The sequence below is a fragment of the Aethalodelphis obliquidens genome, unplaced genomic scaffold, assembly GCF_003676395.1.
Source record: "Aethalodelphis obliquidens isolate GAN/ISIS:26980383/991018 unplaced genomic scaffold, ASM367639v1 scaffold111, whole genome shotgun sequence".
Taxonomy (NCBI): Eukaryota; Metazoa; Chordata; class Mammalia; order Artiodactyla; family Delphinidae; genus Aethalodelphis; species Aethalodelphis obliquidens.
In genome coordinates this window covers 86205-107722 of record NW_020838055.1, presented here as the reverse complement: position 1 = coordinate 107722, position 21518 = coordinate 86205, and the positions used below count along the sequence as shown (strand labels likewise).

General features: G+C 47.5%; 1 protein-coding gene across 7 annotated transcripts in view; it reads left to right on the top strand.

The window, feature by feature from the left end:
• The window catches only part of ZDHHC3 (zDHHC palmitoyltransferase 3), a 56164-nt gene that overhangs the window by 9577 nt on the left and 25069 nt on the right, over window positions 1-21518 (top strand). For all 7 annotated transcript variants that reach the window (XM_027096921.1, XM_027096915.1, XM_027096917.1 and 4 more), the window contains 2 exons: window positions 6281-6610; window positions 17769-17893. In XM_027096921.1, coding sequence (XP_026952722.1) covers window positions 6305-6610; window positions 17769-17893 — 431 coding nt within the window. In that variant the 5' untranslated portion in view covers window positions 6281-6304. The remainder of the gene's footprint in view (window positions 1-6280; window positions 6611-17768; window positions 17894-21518) is intronic.

The following is a 21518-nucleotide window of genomic DNA, read 5'->3' as shown; positions in this document are numbered from 1 at the left end:
AGGCTGCCCCACTGTGCTATGAACGGGCTGGCAAGAGTGGTATTGAGGCTTCAGGGACCGACCAACCTCCCTGTGGACCTGCCCCAGAGGCTGAGCAGCCAGTTCTGCGCACCTCCTCTCACGCAAGGACTCATGTCAGGAGTAGGTCCTTGGCAAAGAGCCTCAACCCCAAGGATTGGAATTTCCCTAATTCGAAAAGGAAAAGTGGTCAATATTTGCCTTTTCTGTTTTTGTTACTAGGGACAGAGTGAAGGGAATTTGTACAGTTTGTTTCAAGGTGGGTTTTCCCCCATATTCCTCAGATTTTCAGTTGGCTAATGTAAGGAAAGCTACTTCCATTGCTTTTGGGGGAGCTGGGTTAGTTAAGTACATTTTTAAGAGCAGCGTGCCTTCCTTGGTTTTGATTGGACTCTTTGAAACTCTGAAGCGTGGATTGGAACATGCTCTTCAGTTCAGCCCTTAGTGTCTGGCTCTGCCAGACACCCTTGGCTGGGTTCTTTCCCAGATCACAGGCTCTCACTCACCAGTGAGGGGCAGTGGGAAAACACAGCTCCTCTGTCCACCCTTTGGTCTCACGTGGTCTGAGTGTGGAACATCTGGAAACTTGAGTAAGAGTCACAGTCCACCTATTTCACAATCCTATTGGGGGCACCCTTTGCCGTCTAAAGTATGACCACAGCCCTGAAAGTAATCAAACAAGGGCTCCAAGAGGTGGGCCGGGGAACACAAAGCTCATGGCATTTTACTCCTGTATTCATGTAATGAACACAGATAGTACGTGGCTACTACGTGCCAGGCACTGGCTAATGAAAAGACAGGGCTCCCAGCCCTCAAGGACTGTGTGGTAGGAGAACATAGCTGGTGTTCCCTAAAGGTCAGTTACCTAAAATGAATACCTTTCTTTTACAAACAAATCTAACAAGATTTAGTTTTATTTGCTTTTCCAGTCCACAGCCAATTAGCAGTAGTAAATAGAGGGTATGTTGGGAAGATTGGTAGCTGTAGACACAGAAATGACAGCCAGGAATGGAGGAGGAAGACAAAGAACCACACAAAGGAGATGCCAGAATTAACAATTATAATAGTCTGCACAGGCCAGTTGGTGTGAGGCAGAGAGCCCAGTGATTCTCTGTACCCCCTGAGGACATTACCTAACACACTCCATTAATTGATGTTCCTGGTAATGACTCTAAATCATTCCGAAGAAATGGATGGTTATTGTACTTAAGACAGGAAGAGCTATAATATCCCTTTTTTGTTGTTTTTTGTTTTACTTTTTAATATTTCCAATTTAACCATCCAAATTGTTAAAATGTGTTTCTGCTTAGGAATAAGCCACAGTTACCTGGGAAATTTGCTTATGTGGAAGGGCCTATTCCTCAGGAAAACCACACGTATGAAACACAACTCAAGTTTAGTCAACTCATTGTCATATGTACAATCAAGAATGAGCAATTGTCAGAGGACAGATAGAACACAGTCAGCTACTGTGAAGATACACCATGAGCATAATGTGATCACTGGAAGTATATAAACAAGAGCATTGCTCTAAAATTTATTTTCAGTGATTATCCATTTCTGAAAACCACACAGTTATTGATAATTGAAGAACAATGGAGTACACAGGTTGTGGTGAGATGACCCTCAGGCAGCAGATGACAGGAGGATACACTGCCACAGACGTGGGTTGGGGTGGGGTGAGTCGTCACTGACCATCTAGGTCACACTGAGCTGTTCTGCAGGGGAAGCAGGCAGACCTCGGAGATGTTGCAGGTTCAGTTCCAGACCACCGCAATAAAGTGAAAATTGCAATAAAGCAAGTCACATGAATTTTTTTTTTTACAATAAAGCAAATCACATGCATATAAAAGTTATGTTTCTACTGTAGTCTACTGGGTGTGCAACAGCATTATGTCTAAAAAACAACATATCTTATTTGTTTGTTTGCTTTTGTTTTTTGGCTGTGCCACATGGTTTTCGGGATCTTACTTCCCTGACCAGGGATCGAACCCGAGCCCATGGCAGTGAAAGCGCCAAGTCCTAACACCAGACTGCCAGAGAATTCCCATATACCTTATTTTAAAAATACTTTAATGCTCAAAAATGCTAACCATCATCTGAGCCTTCAGCAAAAGCTGTTGGAGAGTCTTGCCTTGATGGCTGCAGACTAGTCAGGGTGGTGCTGAAGGCTGAGGTGGCAAAATAAGACAGCAGTGAAATTTGTGGCATTGATTGACTCTTCCTTTCAAGAACAGTTTCTCCATAGCGTGCAATGCCGTTTGATAGCATTTTACACGTAGTAGACCGTCTTTCAGAATTGGACTCAATCCTCTCAAACCCTGCTGCTGCTTTATCAACTAAGTTTATGTACTATTCTAAGTCCTTTGTTGTCATTTCAACAATCTGCACAGCATCTTCACCAGGAGTAGATTTTATCTCAAGAAACCACTTTCTTTGTTCATTCACAATAAGCAGCTCCTTATCCATTCAAGTTTTATCAGGAGGTTGCAGCAGTTCAGTCACATTTTCAGGCTCTACTTCTAATTCTACTTCTCTTGCTGTTTCCACCACATCTGCAGTGACTTCCTCGAGGCACTGAAGTCTTGAACCCCTCAAAGTCATACATGAGGGTTAGAATCACCTTCTTCCAAACTCCTGTTAATGTTGATATTTTGACCTCTTCCCACCAGTCACAAATTTTTTTTTTTTTACATCTTTATTGGAGTATAATTGCTTTACAATGGTGTGTTAGTTTCTGCTTTATAACAAAGTGAATCAGAGAGTGGCATGGACAAATGTTCTTAATGGCATCTAGAATGGTGCATCCTTTGCAGAAGGTTTTCAATTGACTTTGCCCAGATCCATCAGAGAAATCACTGCTTATGGCAGCTGTAGTCTTATGAAATGTATTTCTTAAATAAGACTTGACAGTCAGAATGCCTTTTTGATCTGTGGGCTGTAGAATGAATGTTGGGTTGGCAGACATGAAAAAAACATTAATCTAGTTGTACATCTCCATCAGAGCTCTTGGGTGACCAGGTGCATTGTCAATGAGCAGTACTATTTTGAAAGGAATATTTTTTTTCTGAGCAGTAGGTCTCAACAATGGGCTTAAAATAGTAAACCATGTTATAAACAGATGTGCTGTCATCTAGACTTCGTTTCCATTTATAGAGCACAGGCAAGAGTAGATTGCGCATGATTCTTAAGGGCCTTAGGATTTTCAGAATGGTAAATGAGCATTGGCTTCAACTTCGAGTCACCAGCTGCATTAGAGAGTCCGCCTGTCCTTTGAAGTTTTGAAGCCAGGTAGTGACTTCTCTCAAGCTATGGAAGTCCTAGATGGCATCTTCTTCCAATAGAAGGCTGTTTTGTCTACATTGGAAATTTGTTCTTTAGTGTAGCCACCTTTCATGAATTATCTTAGCTAGATCTTCTGGATAACTTGCTGGTGTAGCTTCCGTGTCAGCACTTGCTGCTTCACCTTGCACTTTCATGTTGTGGAGATCGCTGCTTTCCTTAAACTTCATGAACCAAACTCTGCTAATAAGCTCAGACTTTTCTTCTGCAATTTCCTCACTTCTCAAAGCCTTCACAGAACTGAAGAGAGTTAGGGCCATGCTCTGAGTTAGGCTTTGGCTTAAGGGAATATTATGGCTGGTTTGATCTTCTGTCCAGACCACGAAAACTTTCTCCACATCAGCAATAAAGCTGTTTCGCTTCCTTATCATTCGTGTGTTCACTGGAGTAGCACTTTTAATTTCCTTCAAGAACTTTTCCTTTGCATTCACAACTTGGCTAACTATTTGGTGCAAGAAGCATAGCTTTTTGGACTGTCTCAGCTTTTGAAATGCCTTCCTCACTAAGCTTAATCAAATAGTAACATCAAAGATTGCTGATTGCAGATCACATAACAATATAATAACAATGAAAACGTTTGAAATATTGCGAGGATTACCAAAATGTGACAGAGACAAATGCTGTTGGAAAAATAGCACCAATAGACTTGCTCAGCACAGGGCTGCCGCAGACCTTCAATTTGTAAGAAAGTAGTATCTGCGAAGCATAATAAAGTGAAGAGAAATAAAACGAGGTGTGCCTGTATTTATTTGGTGGGTGACAACTACCTAGAACCAACAAACTTCTGTAAAGAGCCAGAGGAAATACTTTAGGCTAATGGGTCTTTCCATCACAACTATTCAACCCTGCAAAAAATATATAGAGAATATAATATGTGTAATCGAATAGTATGGCTGTGGTCCAATAAAACTATTGGTTTAGAACTTAAATAGCAATCGTGGGGACATAGATGATATGCATACAAATCAGTATGGCAGCAGGAAAAAGAATGCTTGCATTTGGAGGTTGTCAAAATGTTGAGCTTCCATCAGCTTTTGAATCATAATGGGATTTCAGCTTTTCGTTTGCTTGGTTTTGTTTGTACAGAGTTTAGAATTTTAGAATTTGCTTGCCATAGGTCAGGTCCCAGATGTCCCCAGTTTTCAGTCTCCTGCTGTCCTTCTCTTTGGTGCTTCAGAAGGTATCCCTGCATCTTTTAATGCCTCTAGGTTGTCCCTGGCAACAGTAATTGCCACTGTCTTGTGAAGAGTACAAGGTTGCTCTATTGGAAAATTCTGGTTGAATGTGATAGTCACTCTGAGTATTTGTTGAGTCAGTGTTCCTTTGGACAAGCACACAGTACACATTTAACTGCCTTTCAGCCATTAATTCTCTGCCACCATGGGAGGGGAGGCCTTGGCCTTATTCTTTCATTATTAGTCAGTGCAAGTTTTGATTCCAGAATGTCTGTCATTTGAGTAGTAGTTACTGATCTGCCCTCTCAGCTTCCTGGACACATCCTTACTTTTCATGATGCTACTGTAGTCACTTCAGATCCTTTTTCTTCGTTGGGGGTGAGGGCAGTGGAGGAAGGAGGAAAATTGGGCAAAGGGTAAGGATAACCCAGTACAACCATTGAAAGCTTGCCCTTCCCCTTCAGAGCTGCAGTCTTCAGAAAAGCACACAGCCAGTGCTGCTTTCGAGCGATTTCCTCTGCTGTGAAGTGATTTGAGTTCTCAAAAGACTGAGATGTTGCTTGCCTGCATCATAGACTGTGCTCCGGGTGGTTTTCCCATGGCCCCTACATCTGAGAGAGAACGGGAGCCATCGCGGTTTCTGAGAAACCTGGTTGGTGAAACGACAGGCCCCAGAGTTTAAGATAAAGAACTGGAGCAGGGGAATCTAGACTGACATGTCTTGCAGCATGTGCCGTGGACAGAGAGACTTCAGTTATCGCGTCTTAGTGATTTCATTGCTCTCTCCAGAGACTCAGCTGCAGCTGTGAGGAAGAAAGGCCGCGTTGCTCAGCACTTGCTTCTGAAGTAACTGACGTCTTTCCTAGAGAGAAGACGTGCACACCGCCTGTGATGTGTGCAGGGTCTTGCAGTCGACAGCATGAGTAACAGGCACCTCCAACTCCCTCGACCCTCACACCAACTGTGAGGAGGGGGCTGGGGCTGGAATGTGGGTGTTTTCCTAGGTCAGGAGACCAGAACTCACAAAGCCCCACAAGCAGGTGGTGCGGAAACATCTCTGGACTCATTGTCCAACATTCCTACGCTTTGCCCTATCACCATGAGTAGAGCAGAACTCATTCCTGGAAAATAAACCATTTTGGCCATAGGGCTAAAAACCCTACCTTGTTTCAAGAACATTCCCCATCCTAGTGAGTGTTTTGCCTTTATTATTGGCTAATGCAGTGCACTAAGTTAGAAGGTCTTCATGGTTGCAGCTAAACCCTAGTCCTAGGTTACCACTACTTTCCTCCTACTCAATCCAGCCTCAACACGAGTCTCTGGGTTTGTCCACAGTGTAGAGGCAGCAGTGTTACTGATGAAGAGAGTTTTCCCAGAGGGCCTGGTGCTCCCCCTCCCACCCCTTTGTCTTTTAGGTCAAAATTTGAACATATCTGTTAGTCCGCCTCCCAGCTGGTATGCTGTGTGTGCTGCTGCTGCTCCGGCTGACCTGAGGCGAGGCATTTGCCCTTTGAAGGCTCCCCTTTCTTTATCTGTCACGTGAAGGCTTTGGGCAAGGTGGCCCTGTTTTAGCTTTCAGAAGTAGGGACAAGAACTCACATTGGAAATGAACAGAAGGTTAGGCAGCTTTTCTGCAAGAAGTTTGCACATAGATACTCATGGCTCGCTTTGGAAAGGTAATTTTGTCAAGTCTCCTTGATGACAAGACCACACCAAATTTCTGGGTTCTTTCTTCTCTCTTCCAGATGCCAGTATGGACAGAATAGCTTATGATGCTTATCCCCGCCCACCACTTCCGAGACATTGAGCGGAAGCCAGAATACCTCCAGCCAGAGAAGTGCGTCCCACCTCCCCACCCCAGTCCTGTGGGAACCATGTGGTTTATCCGTGATGGCTGTGGCATCGCCTGTGCCGTTGTCACCTGGTTTCTGGTCCTCTATGCGGAGTTTGTGGTCCTCTTTGTCATGCTGATTCCATCCCGAGACTACGTGTACAGCATCATCAATGGAATTATGTTCAACCTGCTGGCCTTCTTGGCCCTGGCTTCCCACTGCCGGGCCATGTTGACGGACCCCGTGAGTATGTCTGGGCTTGTTTTGACCAGCCCACACTCTCCTCCTCTGGCCCTGGCATGGCCGCCGCCTGCATGTGCCCCCTGACCTTGGGAATGTGGAGAATAGGAGGGCCAGGGCTGGGGTGGGAAAGTGGACTCAGGCCCCACCGAGGGGACCCCATCTGTACCACAGACTGTCTTGGTTGAATGATGCTTTCTGTATGTAGGTGTCTGCATTAATTGAGCCTACCATGGGAGGAGTTTGATCTCGAGGAGGCTTAGCCTCTAGTTAGAAAGGCACAGTGAGAAAACCACGAGGCTGGGGCCAGATGATCCGAGTGGAAGGCATGCTGGGGGTTGGATCAGGATGGGGCCTCCCAGTGAAGATAGGACTGGAGCCAGGTGAAGCTGAAATTAAAGCCCTATCCAGTTCCAGGAACCTGCACAACAGTGGCCTTTACCTTGTTTGGGCGAGGCTCATCTTTCCCTGAAAAGCTGCATAAGCCTGTTTCAGGCCCTAGCAAGTGCCTCTTGGTTGAGTATCTGTGGGTAAAGCTGTGGTTTTCTGCCCAATGACTTAGCTAAATATACCAAGCTGTGCAAGTGGCTGTTGAGTATTAAAGTCTCCGTTCCTGCTCATTATCTTGTATGGGAAAAGTGAGAGAGAGCGTTATTTGATAAAGACTTCCTATGGCTTAATTGTTTCAGTACGTGGGACAAGTGTGTTTAAATTAAGAAAGGGAAAGCACTGCAAGTGGCAGTGCACTGGCCACACAGATTTCGTTTCTGTGAGTCCTGGGGAAAGCACAGTAAAAATGCTGGGTCCTGAGCTAGTTCCCTTCTCAGAGGGCTCCATTTCCTGCTGGTTCAGGTGGTGGATTGTTAATCCATCCCTAGGGAAAGCCACTTTCCCGGCTCAATCACGAGCCAGTGACCGGCCCATATGGCGCCTCTTCTCATGCACGTGCCTGGAGAGATCGCACACACTGGCAGGCAGGGGCCTGCTGGCCCAGTGTTAGAGCTGCTCGTAGGATTGTTGAACAGCTGTCACCTGAAGGAAATGAAGTACATGGTTATAAGTGCCCTGAAACACAGGGCATAAACAGTTTTCCTCAGCAGCATCAATTTGATCATAATGGAAACAAATTAAGGGTTCATTCAGAAATTTTTATGGTGCCCTTGCTATTGGGGATACAAGAGTAAAAGACATTATTTGTCTCAGCTTATAATTTAGTGTCTGCTGAGCCCCAGGCACTCTTCCTTCTCTCAAGGTGCCCTCTGTCTAGAGGAGACGACAGGTGAGGTTAACCCCGTGTGATGAAGGCTGTGGCAGAAGGAAGCACAAGTTGCTCTGGAAGAACAAAAATTAACCAGTCTAGGCAGGGGTGGCTGCCTGGAGGAGGTGATGCCCAGGCCAGTTCTTGTCAGAACAATGTACATGGGCAGGGAAGGTGGAGGGTGATAGGGCAGGAAGACACTGACAGCATTCCAGGCAGAGGGAGCAGCATACACAGAGACACAGGAATGCAGGAGTGTGGTTGTTTGGAGTGGTAGGAACTTAGGAGAATGGGTTTGGTTTGGTGATGTGGCCAGAGTGCCAAAGAAGTGGGGTAGGAGTTGGAAAATGGGGCCAGCGAGAGCCCCTGAGGATTTTAAAAGAGTGATGAGATCAGATTGTCATTTTACAAAGATCACCGTGGCAGCAGTGAGGAGGAGCCCCGGGGGCACTCAGGAGTGGGACAAAATGGATGCCATGTTTATTGAGTACCTACTATGTGAGAGGGTCCTTCTGAGCAATGGATACAGCTGTGAGCAAGACAGACCACAATCCCTGCCCTACTGCTGCCCACATCCTAGCGTAGGGCGTCAGGCAGTAAAGACGTGATGGAACAAGGTAATTTCAGAAGTCGAAAAGGGCTTTAAAGACAGCAAAACCGTGTGATCCAGGGGCTGTGGTAGTGACTTTTCTGGGGCGAAGGAGGACTATTTATTTATTTACTTACTTACTTATTTTTTATTTTATTTTATTTTATTTTATTTTTCCAGAATCCTAATCACTAGGCCACCAGGGAACTCCTGAAAGCTCATAGTGGTTTGGTTTGGTTTTAATTAATTAATTAATTAATTTTTGGCTGCATTGGGTCTTCGTTGCTGCGTGCAGGCTTTCTCTAGTTGCGGCGAGCGGGGGCTACTCTTTGTTGCGGTGCGCCAGCTTCTCATTGTGGTGGCTTCTCTTGTTGCGGAGCATGGGCTCTAGGTGAGCAGGCGTCAGTAGTTGTGGCACATGGGCTTCAGCAGTTGTGGCTCGCGGGCTCTAGGTGTATGGGCTTCGGTAGTCGTGGCTCACGGGCTTAGTTGCTCTGTGGCATGTGGAGTCTTCCCGAGCCAGGGCTCGAACCTGTGTCCCCTGCATTGGCAGGCGGATTCTTAACCACTGCACCACCAGGGAAGTCCCAGGAGGACTATTTAAATGAAGGTGATCTGAGAAGGACCCCTGAGGCGATGCCACTTGAGCTGAGGCCTAAATAACATGAAGGGGTAGGTCAGGCAGGTGAAGGTCAGAGGGCAGTGCCTTGCAGGCAGAGGAGAGGTACAAAGGCCCAGAGATAGGAGTGTGCTTGGCGTGTTTGAGAAACAGGACTCAGACCAGGGTGACCGGAGCATGGTGAGCGGAGGCGAGAGGGGCTGGAAGCGGTGGGGAGGGCTGCAGAAGCCAGGCCGGGCAGGACCTGTGGGCCTCGTGAGAACCTTGGTCTCTATTGTACAGTGAGAAGCCATCAGAGAGGCATGATGTGACCTGATTTTTGAGAAGACACTGCCTTGTGCTTGCGATAGGGTTCTGAGGTGGGGCAAGTAGAAGCAGGAAGATGAGAGTTATCGCAGTGGGCCACGCAAGACGTGGTGGCAGCTCAGACCAAGGTGGGAGCGGTGAGGCTGGGGGAGAGAAACTTTTGGATTTGGAATGTATTTTAAGCCCCTAACGCTCAGGCCTGGCTGCATATTAGAATCCCTTGAGGAGCTTTCGAAAAGTACTGATGCCTTGGGCCCCATCCCCAGAGATTCTACTCTAATTGGTCTGGGATGGGGCCCTGGGATTGGGGTGCTTTAAAGCTCCCAGGTATCCCTCATATTCATCCAGGTCTGAGAACCGCCATTCAGAAGAGTGACAAAAGGGGAGAGGGATCAGAGAGTGTGCCTTCCAGAGTCTTGGCTGGAGTAGCTGGGAGATTTGCTGGTCCCCTTTATTGAATGGGAGAGTCTGGGGAGAACAGATTTTGGAGGAGAAATCAAGACTTCTATTCTGGCCAAACTGTGTCTCTGTTACATGTAAGCAGGATTGCTAGCTGGGCAGTGGACAGCCAGGTCTGGGGCTGGTGGGGAGTTGGGATCAGAGAGTAGAGTGTGGAGTTTACTGGTTTCTAGAAGGCATGTGAATCAGGGAACTGGATGTCGGGTGGGAGGGAGAAGAGGCTTCTGCCCTGGCCTTCCTGCTACCCTCACACACGTGTGTTCTTTGACCTCCACGTTGTGCCCTCTCCAGGGTCTTCCTCAGTCTGGCCCCTTGCAGTCAGATGCAGGAGAGAGTGATTCTCACTGTATGTTGCTCGGCTTCCAATCCCAAATGAGAGCCACAGACTATATCCCAAACACCATTCAGCTTCTCATAGGTGTGTTTTGCTGTTGGCCTGAAAGAAAATGGGGCAAAAAAATAAAGCGTCTGTCAAATATCTACCATTAGTAAGGGGAGCAACTCAAAGCATGCCCTGCAGACCTGCCCCATCTCCGGCTCTTCATGCTGCCACCTGCCTCTCCCCACTCCCAACATGTGACATCTTATGCAAAACCCAGTACACAAAACAGAGAGAGGTGGGGCTGCAGAGGAAGGAACCCCTGGGACACCCCGGGCTTCCAAGGGACGGAGTTGGGGAGCCCAGATCTCACACTGAAAGCAAGTCAATTAGGGGTTCCTTATTAACACTGCAGGCAGAGTCTGTTTTTAAAAAGGCATCACTGCAGGATTCTAAGGAGTTCCCTAATAGGATTGTAATGTTTTGTATCTCAAGAATTCATGTTGTGTATAATTTTTCAGAAAAGTTTATATCCGGAGGTTATAAGCAATGTATAACAATGTATGCATTGTATATCATTTTGGTTTGTTAATATTACTAGTAAAACAAAAACAAAAAACAAACAAAAAACTCCTGCAGTCTCCCCCAGACAGTTACTGGTAGCCCTTTCAGCTTTGAAATTCTTATTCCAAATGTAACATCAGAAGAGTTGCAACCACTACAGCTTTCTGGACCATTTAGCAGTCATTTACTCCAACATAGTAGTAAGTGGGTCCACGAAGAGCTTGAGCAGAAAAGGGGAGAAAGAAATGACTTGGAGGTGGAACTCCCATTTGAGAAATGGGGTGAAAGGGATAGACAGGCCTGTAAGAAGAGGGAAGGGGGCAGGTGGACAGAGGGGCCGTACCTCACTTGGCAGGTGTGCTGGCCTGGAGGTGGCATGGTGTGGGCGGGCGCGTGAGTCAGACCGGTGTTTGATTTCAGGCTGCCCTCTCCTTGCCTGCTCTGAGGTTGTGTAATGTCTTCAAAGGAGCTTTCTGTGTTCCTGAAACACTTGAGACGGTGCGAGGTCGAGAGTGGCTCCGCTTGCCTGGAGGAGGCAGCCTCCTGAAGGCAACCTGGGCTCAGGGACTCTTTCTGACCTTGGTACCTGCTCTGTCTCCCCGCCCCATCCCAATTCACCACCTGACCTTTTCCAGTTATAAATACATTTTAACTCCTCATCCTAGGAACCCCCTCAGGAATCCTGAAGGATTCCATTTAAAATTTAGATCTGGGACAACACCTGTCTCCCAGAAGGTGCTTGAAGCTGAGAGCGTGTTTCTTTTTGTCCTGGCTGCTGAAAGCCCAAAGCCAAGCACTACACAATCACAGCAGTTGTGTCAACCCTATGATCAGCTTTTTTTTTTTGCCCCTGCTTTCTTTGGACCTAATCGTTTATTAACCTCATTGTAAATTATCTCAAATCTGAGATTTGAGAACAAGAGGAATGTAAATGAATTCAATTTAACCACATTGTTAAGGGAAAGAAAATTCATCTGTCTGCCTGCCAGTGTCCCTCCCTGCCTTTGAATCCCACCCTGTGAACACCTTGCTATAAACAGACCTCACATGACTATCTGAGACCACTGCAGGCCAGTGATTGGAGTTTCAGCTGCCCAAACCGGAATAACAGGACTCACTTCAACATGCAGTTGGTAATCCCTTCTGGAGTCTCTCTCTCGGTGACCTTATTGAGCACAACTGTGTACAGAATCAGTGAGTATTTACTCGGGCAAGTACGGTGGCAGAATGATGTCAGGTCCGTGGGAGCATAGGATGAATAGCACCGGCTCGTCCTGCAGTGTGCCGTGTAATGTGCGTGGGTGCTGCGTGCAGCCAGAGAAGGGCCTCGCACACTTTGCCCAAAGGTGTTGACACATTCCCTGGATCAGGTCAGGGACTTGCCTCAGGGTTCATTTGAGGAGGGTGCTGCACTCTGCCTAGTGCCAGGCAGTTTCTCATACCTGCCACTGAGTAATCCATAAACACTGACCGGAAAATCTTTCTAGCTCCAGAGAGAAGAAGGTGACCAATTTGGGGGTTACCTACCTCCTACCTTTCTGTGGAGGAGACAGGTGGCCTTTTGACACAGGCCTGGGGCTGGTCACCTGTTCCTGGCAGAGCTATTAGAGGGAGAGTTTCTGACTAGACCAGCAGGTGTGCTCATGCCATGATCCCATGGCCCCTGAAACAGTTTAAGCAAGTTTTCATACTTGTTGCTTGAAATAAACGGAATCATTGGTGCTTCTTTGGAACCTGTCTCCACCCATTTCCAAGTGTGTCCTTTTTACATCATCATACTATCCTGGATACTAATTGAAACAGGCCTTGTTATCTTGGGCCTATTTCAGTCTTAATGTTTGTGTAGTTATACAGTACTTCACAGGAGAATGATATTATGGCATGAAGGCAATTAAAAAGAAAACCCTCTTCAATCACTTAATAGAATAGAAACGTAAGTTGGGGGCTTCCCTCGTGGCGCAGTGGTTAAGAATCCGTCAATGCAGGGGACATGGGATTGATCCCTGGTTGGGGAATATCCCACATGCCGTGGAGCAACTAAGCCTGTGTGCCACAACTATTGAGCCTGTGCTCTAGAGCCTGCAAGCCACAACTACTGAGCCCACGTGCCACAACTACTGAAGCCTGCGCACCTACTACTGAAGCCTGCTTCAGTAGGGCTCTAGAGTGCTTCTAGAGCCCATGCTCCACAAGAGAAGCCACTGCAATGAGAAGCCAGCGCACTGCAATGAAGAGTAGTCCCTGCTCGTGACAACTAGAGAAAGCCCGCATGCAGCAACAAAGACCCAACGCACCCAAAAAGATAAAAAAATTAAAAAATAATAAAATATGTAAGTTGTCTTCTGATAGAGGCATAGATTCTAGACTTGGGTCTGAATCCTGCCACCGCCACCTGTTAGTCATGTGATCTTGGGAAGTTGCTTAACTTCTCTGCTTTAGTCGCCTCATCTATAATATGAGGAATATCATAGTCTCTGCCTCATAGGTTTATTGTCAGAATTAATTGACAAAGTACAGTAAAGCCCTTGGAACTGTGCCTGGCATATAAGCAATCAATAAATGTCTGCTGTATCATCACTGTTATTCAGCTTGGATTTATTGAAGACTTGTTCCATGCCGGGCCCTGGGCAATTCATTGGGCTACAAATTAAAGACATTGTCCACCAGGAATTTACAGTCATGTAGGAGAGATCAGCGTATACTTAAATGATAGGTGTTATAAGACAAATACAAGCTATGGTAGCACAAAGGCCAAGTGATGGGTTCTGTCTTGGGTGTAGCCTGGGACCATTAGAAAGAAGGCAGAGGATGTGGTCCCTGAGTGGGTTTGTTGTAGGTGCAGGAGGCAAGGATGTGCCTGACAGGCTGGAGGGGAGGTGCTAATATGGGTCCCTAAGGGCACAAGAGGAAGACTTGGAGAGCACAGAGCCTCTGGGAAACTCCAGGTAGTCCACAGGGTGGGACTGTCAGGGGAGGGAGGTGACACTGGAAGGGTGGTTCAGGGCTGGATCTTGGTGGCCTTGTCTGAGCCCTGCCCAGGAGCTTGGACTCTGTACCATGTGAAGGCTCTAGGGAGCCGGGGAAGGCTTTTAGGCAAGGGGAATAACATGATCAGATGCACATTTTAAAAAGTTTACTCTGGAAAATAGTGGGGAGAAAGGATAGAGGTGAGGCTGCAGGATACAGGAAGAGACTGGAGGCAGGAAGACCTGGGGGACTCTAGTGTCTGGGGCACACGATGATGAGGTTCAACTAAGGCTGTGAGAGTGGCATGGAGGGGAGAACATTGGATTCAAGGCATCATTTGGGGCCATATTAAGTTGGTGGAGTGGGTGGGAGTGTGGGGCAGAGGGTTAGAAGAGCTGGAGATGACTACTGGGTTTCTACCCCAGGTGACCGGGTAGATGATGTCTCATGGGCCAGGGAGGGGAGAATAGGAAGTACAGTTTGTGGAGAAAGTAATGGGTTCAGTTCTACGAAGTTGAATTTTGGGGGTTTGTTTTATTTTGTTTTAATGTCTTTTGAACAACCAGGTAGAAACATCTTCATCCCCAAAAGAGGTCTGAGCTGGAGCTGGTGATAGAAGAAGATTGTCTGGGGAATGCAGGATGAACAAGGAAGAGGGCTAGTGGTGCAGCCCCAAGGATCACCCATGTCCAGGATGGGCAGGAGAGTGAGAAAGGCATAGCCCTAGAGGCAGGTGGAGACCAAGAGGGCATGGAGCCGTCACAAGAGAGTGACAGGAGGAGGGACTGGTGGGCAGGAGGAGACCCAAGAAAGATGAGGGCTGGGAACTGACCTTTGGATTTGGCCACAGGGAGTTGCTTGTTGACCTAGTGGGAGCAGTTCTGTGGTATGGAGGCAACAGGTGCCAGAGAACTGGAACTAGAGTCAGTGAGGGCTTCCCTGGTGGCGCAGTGGTTGGGAGTCCGCCTGCTGATGCAGGGGACACGGGTTCGTGCCCCGGTCCGGGAGGATCCCACATGTCGCGGAGCGGCTGGGCCCGTGAGCCATGGCCGCTGAGCCTGCGCGTCTGGAGCCTGTGCTCCGCAACGGGAGAGGCCACAACAGTGAGAGGCCCGTGTACCGCAAAAAAAAAAAAAAAAAAAGAGTGAGAGGTGAGCAGAGACAGCAAGTGTACACAACTTGGAGAAACTTAGCTGTGAAGGAAGGAGAGCATGGAGTCTGCTAAGAGCCTGAAGGGAAAGCTCTGAGGTAGAAGTATGAGCCCCTGAGGGCCCCTCGTCCTCCAGACAGTGGGTCCCCGTGAGTCCAGGGATGGGAGGAGGGAGAGGAGGAGTAAGGATGGGGTTACCCTGGCAGCCTCCGTTTCCTCTGACGTAGAAAAGGTACTGGGCAGAGGTCGAGGAAGGTACTGGAAGTTTGGGCTAGCCACTGAGGGGAATGGTTGATGGAGCTATGTCACGCCTCCTGCCCCCAGATTCAAATGGATTCCACTGCGGGACCAAATATATGTTTTAGAAGCATATGAGCATTTTTATGGATGTATAGATTGTTTTAAGTGTTTTTAGCCTACAAGGAGAAAAGACTGGAAAACTATACTCCAGAATGTTAATAGTACTAATCTTTGGATGATCGAATCAGAGGGTGCATTCTTCCCTTTTAATTTTCTCTTCTCTATACATTTTTAAAAATCATGAACAAATATTACTTTGGAAATGAGGAAGAAATCAGTATGTTTTGTTCTCCCGGGGTGCAGTAATGTGAAAGCTTCAAGCCATCCCTGTGAGATATAGGAACAGGGGTAGGGGTGGAGGTAGTGGGTGTTTCTTAGTGCACACGTGACAGCAGTGGCAAAAATGTCTCAACAGGCCTTCCAACTCCCAGCCGTCTATCAAGAGTTATACAGAACAAAATCCCTTACCATGAACTAGTAAGTTCTGAAATCTGTGGAGATGAGCCCAGAAGAGCCTATTCTTTTAAAGAAAGAAAGAAAGAGAGAGAAAGGGAGGGAGGAAGTGAGGGAGGGAGGAGGACTCAGTCTCAGGGGCTGGCCCAGTGGGTCTCTAGCTCTGCGAGATGGGCTCACTGGGCAGGTGGGGTCTTGCCTGGATGGGAATGAGCCTTCCAGGAGATTTGTGCAAATGGAGTCACATGGAGGAGGGACTTTTAGAAAGGTTGCGCTGTTGAATGTCTCTGACTGTGGTCTGGAATAACAGGCAGTAATGAGGAGACCAAATGAGAGCTCCGATTGCCGTTGGTTCTGTAAAGCTCTCGTAGCCCTTTATGGGGAGGGTCTCCTGACATTTACAGCAAATTGTGGTGGTGGTGACCTTAAAAACTGGACCTGAAAAAAACCAAAAACGACCTTCATTTAGGAAAACAGCCCTATTGCTTCATCACCTTGGGGAAATGCTGTTCCTTAGTGCATTTCTCTTGTACACATGACAATAGTGACTTCCAGATGCGGTCTGTTGGCTTCAGGATCCACAAAAGGTCACACAGTTACCCAAACTCAATTACTTTTTTACATTAAAGAGAATTTAAAGTATGACCCTCTGGACTTTTCTGCAACCTCCCCCTCTGCCTGGGCCAGCGCCCTTCCCAAGCCCCTTTTAAAAATCCACTCGTCTAGGCGATCTGGGCCCTCTCTTACCTTTGTGAAGACTTCCAGACCCTGACCCTTCACTGGCCTTAAGGGGGGACCCTCAGATGTCTCAAGGTGAGACAAGTCACAGCACTTTGGTTACAAAATTCAGGAAAGTTGGTCTTACTCCTACTTTGCATAGCTCCTTCCTGAGTATATTTTTTTGCTTGTTTTTTTAAATGCGTTTTTTCCTTTTTGCAAAAGTCACATGTTCATATTAGAACATTTAAGAAATATAGTTAATAAATTAAAAATTACCTGTGATTTTACTACATCAGATAACCATTAATACTTTGGCATGTACGTGTGTGTGTGTGTGTGTGTCTGTGTGTGTGTGTGTGTGTGTGTGTGTGTAATCTTTATCAAAATGGGTTTGTAGTCTACATACTGTTTGGGAATCTACTTTTCCCTTTAACAGTCTATCATAGACGTTTCCCATGTCAATAGCTGTGTACTTTTATGGCTGTTTGATGTCAAGAACTATAGCATAAATGGCATTGTATGTACCAGGTAGTCCTTGCCTACCGAAGTTTGTTTGCTTTTAAAAGGTCTTTGATAGGTTCTTCTGGCATCTGACTGTATTTTGCAGGCTGTATTTTTTTTCCACTTCTCTTTTGAACTTTCAGAAAAAATTTTAATGAAATACTTAAGACAGTTGAAAGGGTGTAAAGGATAATATGACGACCACTCATGTGTTCGCCTCCCAGCTTTGTAAATTAAAAAAAATAGTTACAAAGACAGGTTAGCCTCTTTATATGCCCCACCCCCACTTCATTCCACTCCCAGCCTCCTCACCACCATAGAGGTGATCATTATCCTGAGTCACATCTGGTTTTCAGCATCTTGGTGTGGAGAGCACTTGAATATCTTAGGGCAGTGGCTTACAGTTGCTTGTGGATTCATAAGAACTAAACACAGATTACCAATCCATAACAATAGTACTGATAAAAAATAAAATAAAATAAAACTTGATTCCAGTTTAAACAGAACCCAATAACATTCAGAGCTGTGAATTATGACCTGGGAAAACTGGACTATTAGATGTGCTGCTCACCAATGAAAATTCACAAAGACCGAAACTGTCCCTGGGAAATCTAACGTAAATCAAAATTGTAGTTGATGAGTCAAATCCTCCCTGTAATATTTACATAGGAAAGGATGCATTCAATGAAAACCATGTTAGTAAAATGAAAATAGAGGATCATTGGGAACAACGTAACTGTCCAGTGTAGAAAATCATTCACTTTTCCTTGGGGAAATTCTTTGTCAATAACTTATTATTGGTATTGGCATAACTCTGAACAGAACCCACATGTCGTTGGGATGAAAATATCCTGTCCCCGTGTGTGGAATTGCTGCTTTCAAATGACCATCGCCTCTGTGGAATGTCAGAACTGAGGGAACCCCTAGCCTGACCCTGACACCTCTCTTTCTTACAGGGGGCGGTGCCCAAAGGAAATGCCACTAAAGAATTCATCGAGAGTTTACAGCTGAAGCCTGGGCAGGTGGTGTACAAGTGTCCCAAATGCTGCAGCATCAAGCCTGACCGAGCCCACCACTGCAGGTACACTGCCCCCGCCTGGGCTCCCCTCCTCACCCCCTGCGCCCCCGCCCTCGCCCTCCCTCCACGGGTGCCATCAGCAACAGGACTTCTGAACGTGCCCTGCTCTGGGCATGGAGTGACCACATTGACTCTCCATCCCCACCTGCACAGGAGGGCAAGGGTGGGAAAGGGTGTTTGGTTCGGGCTCAGGACACTAGGCTTCGCCACACTTGCCAGGGGGCCCTGCCCAGGCCCTTGCTTGTCTCCACCCTTGTCTCCAAATCTGTGAAATGGAGAGGAGTCCTGCTCTTCCTGCCGCACAGCTTTATTACTTTATTAAGGGCACGTGAGACAAAGCTTTAGAAAATCATTCTGTGAATGTCTAGCCCCTGACACATTTAAGGGGCAGGTGCAATTTCACTTAAATTTTATAGGGAAATGAGGGGGTTGTCCTTGAAAGAAAAGAAAGACTTTTCTTTAAAACAGAACTTCTAGAGGTCTGACAGTTGTAGAGTTCAGCCAGAAAAGCCATTTCCCTGTTTTATCTGTGGTGGTTTTTCCCTTTTGGTTTTCAGATTTCTTTGTTGTTTTGAGTCTTCTTGACAAAAGAAAACCTCCAGCTAAATATTGCATTTTATCATGACGAGAACTTTAAATGCTAAATTACAGAAATAACGAACCTGTCACTTAGTCCCTTTTTCACACTAGCGTGTGTTTGGGGTGGAGAGGGGCTGTGGAGGAATGAACTGGCTCCTGATGTCAGGAGGTATCGTCGTCCTGAGGCTGTGGAAGCATCTGGGTTTTGTGCGAGGTGCGAGCGGCTGAAAGGTGGCTTTTCTGTGCGGGCCGCACTGCCCACCTTTTGGAGGAGGGCAGTCGGTCTGAACATCCAGATGCCATGGTCAGCTCCCAATACCTGCTGTGTCTCAGGCACCTCAGCCCACCCCGTCTCATCATCGTCATCCCCATGCTCACCCCCAGAGATAGCTCTGCCATAGGCATGACCCTCCCTAGATGAGGAATTAAGGCTCAAGGCGGTTAAGTGGCTGCTCCAGGGTCACACAGCCGGTGACTACGAGAGACAGGATTGGTTCCTGGTGTGTCTGGCTCCGAGTCTGGGGCTCTTTCCACTAGAACTCTAGTTTGGCATGACTTGTGTAACTTGATATAACCATATGCATATTTTTCTGTATCTTTTTCTGTCTGTCTGAGAGAGCGATCTGGAGACCTCCCCAGCTAGTTGCCACTTCTCAAGGGTGAGGGCCAAGGAGCTTGGGCAGGGACCATGGGAACTGCCATCTCCTGTGGGGTTTTCTGTGTCTGGGTCATCTTGTTTCTGAAATCTGTATTAGAAACTAATTCAATGCTTTCTTCTTGTGCCTGAGATGGAGGCATCAGTCTAGCCTTTTCCTACCACCCCGAGGCTCGGGAACCCAGCTCTTCTCATCCCCTGGGTGATGTGATTCCTCCAGTGTGGTGGAGCGGGCTCCTGCCTTGAAGTTGGAGAGGTCAGCATTGGAAAGGCAGCGCTGTCCCTGCCACACTGGGGACTGTGGGCCAGGCACCACATCTCTCAGAGCCTCAGCTTTCTCCTTTGTAAAATGGGTTGTTCCTCCTTAGCTTGTGAGGATGAAGTATGAATATCTATCTGTTAATGGAGGAATGTGTGAGCGTTGGGGATGTGCTGGGTTTACATAGGCTGGACCAGAAACAGGGAAGTGTGAACTTTATAGAAAGAACTTGGGTGACCACAGTGGTTCTTTTCTCTTTCGTCCCTGAGCCCTTGGCAGCCTCCACCGCCTGGCATTTTCCTCACCCCCTCCTCCTCACCTCTCTCCCCAGGATGATCCAAGGGAGGTATTCTTGAGTGCTAATAAACAAATCAGCTTGAGCAAAACAAGAGCTGCTGATTCAGATGAACTTGAGTGAGGATGCCTGTGCATAGCCTGTTCCTGTGTCAGGAAATGTATGCTGACACCTGCTCCTTTGTGGTGGCTTGTGGTGGCCCAGGCCATCTGGGGACCCATGGTTTTGGATAAGCAGAATCCCCAGCACACCAAACAGAGCTGGGTTTGTGACTGGGTGAGCCAAGGGGCCTGCTGCCCTGCTAGAGAAAGTTGGTGTCAGTCTTCCTGCTCAGGTGAAGGGGCATGTGTCTGTGCCCAGCTCTCTGCTTCCTGTCCTCCCAGTAGTGTCATGGAATTTAAAACTCTTTTCCCTGAGCTCTGATGGGTACCACAAATATTCCCTGATCTTGCACCTGTAGGTGTTCCTTCCAGCCTGGTGATACGTGGCTGGGTCTTCCTTCCAAGCAGGCTCCTTTCATCCTGGCGTTGAGGATCATGGAAGCCTGTGGAAATCCTTGGGGTGGGTGGGTCATGCTAACGGGGACAGCCAAGGTGTTAGGCTTATGTGTTAGGTTCTTCTTGCACAGGCGGTGGAGACCTCTGACCTTGGCAAAGCCTCACACCCCTCCCCACCTCCCAACAAACACACACACACTGAGATGAGACAGTTGGGGACTGCTTAGGGCCCCTGCCAGCTTGTTTATCAGTTACTGATAAATTTATATTGCACTAGCATTGGTTTTAAAGCATTTTACACACATCATCTCTAACCCTGAGAGAGCAGGGCTAGTTCTACAGAGGGTGGTTTGGAGAAGCTAAGTTTCTTTGCCCAGAGCCCAAAGTGGTGATCTGAGAGATGTGTTCTTTCCACTGGCCTTACCCTGTTTGGGTACTGCCTTACCCCACATTGTCTGAGCTGGGGTCAGGATGTTATAGATGCCTTTTTTGCTTATAATTTTAATCATAGTGAATGAGGTGTGAGATGAAAACCTATATGGGGAGCATGGTCCCCTTGGTACCTCCTTGCTATGATTTTTTCTCTTCATCTATTGTGGCATCCCAGCCTGAGGTGGTGGAGCCCAGTTCCCCATCTATAGTGTCAGAGCCTTCTCTCCTCCAGCCCTTGCTAAGCGGGGCCCCAGGCTTGGCTGTGGACTGTAGTGGTGGATGGGACATGGCCCTGACCCAGGGGCCTCCTGCCCAGGTAGGGCAGATGCACTTGTCTGCCGTGATACAGTTTGGTGGGTGCCGCTGTAGGGAGAGTCACAGGGCCATCACTTAGGGTGGGCAAGAGGACCTCAACCTGCTCCTTGGGGGCTGAGTGCCAAGGAAGGTCTCTTGTACCTCCCTGGAGAGGGAGCATGAGCCCCAGGGAACCTGAATACACACGATCCGGTGAGCTTGTTGGACTCTTCCAAGCTTGCGAAGGAAGTGCTCTGGGGACTGAAAATGGTAGGGAACCTGGAGGAAAAGGAGAGAAGCATCCTCCCTCTTGTAAAACCAGGATTTAAAAAGGTGGGGGCCGGGGGGCAGACTTCCTTGGTGGTGCAGTGTTTAAGAATCCTCCTGCCAATGCAGGGGACATGGGTTCAAGCCCTGGTCCGGGAAGATTCCACATGCTGCGGAGCAGCTAAGCCCATGCGCCACAACTGCTGACCCTGTGCTCTAGAGCCTGCGAGCCACAACTACTGAGCCTGTGTGCCACAACTACTGAAGCCTGCATGCTCTAGGGCTCACGTGCCGCAACTACTGAAGCCCACGTGCCACAACTACTGAAGCCCACGCACCTAGAGTCCGTG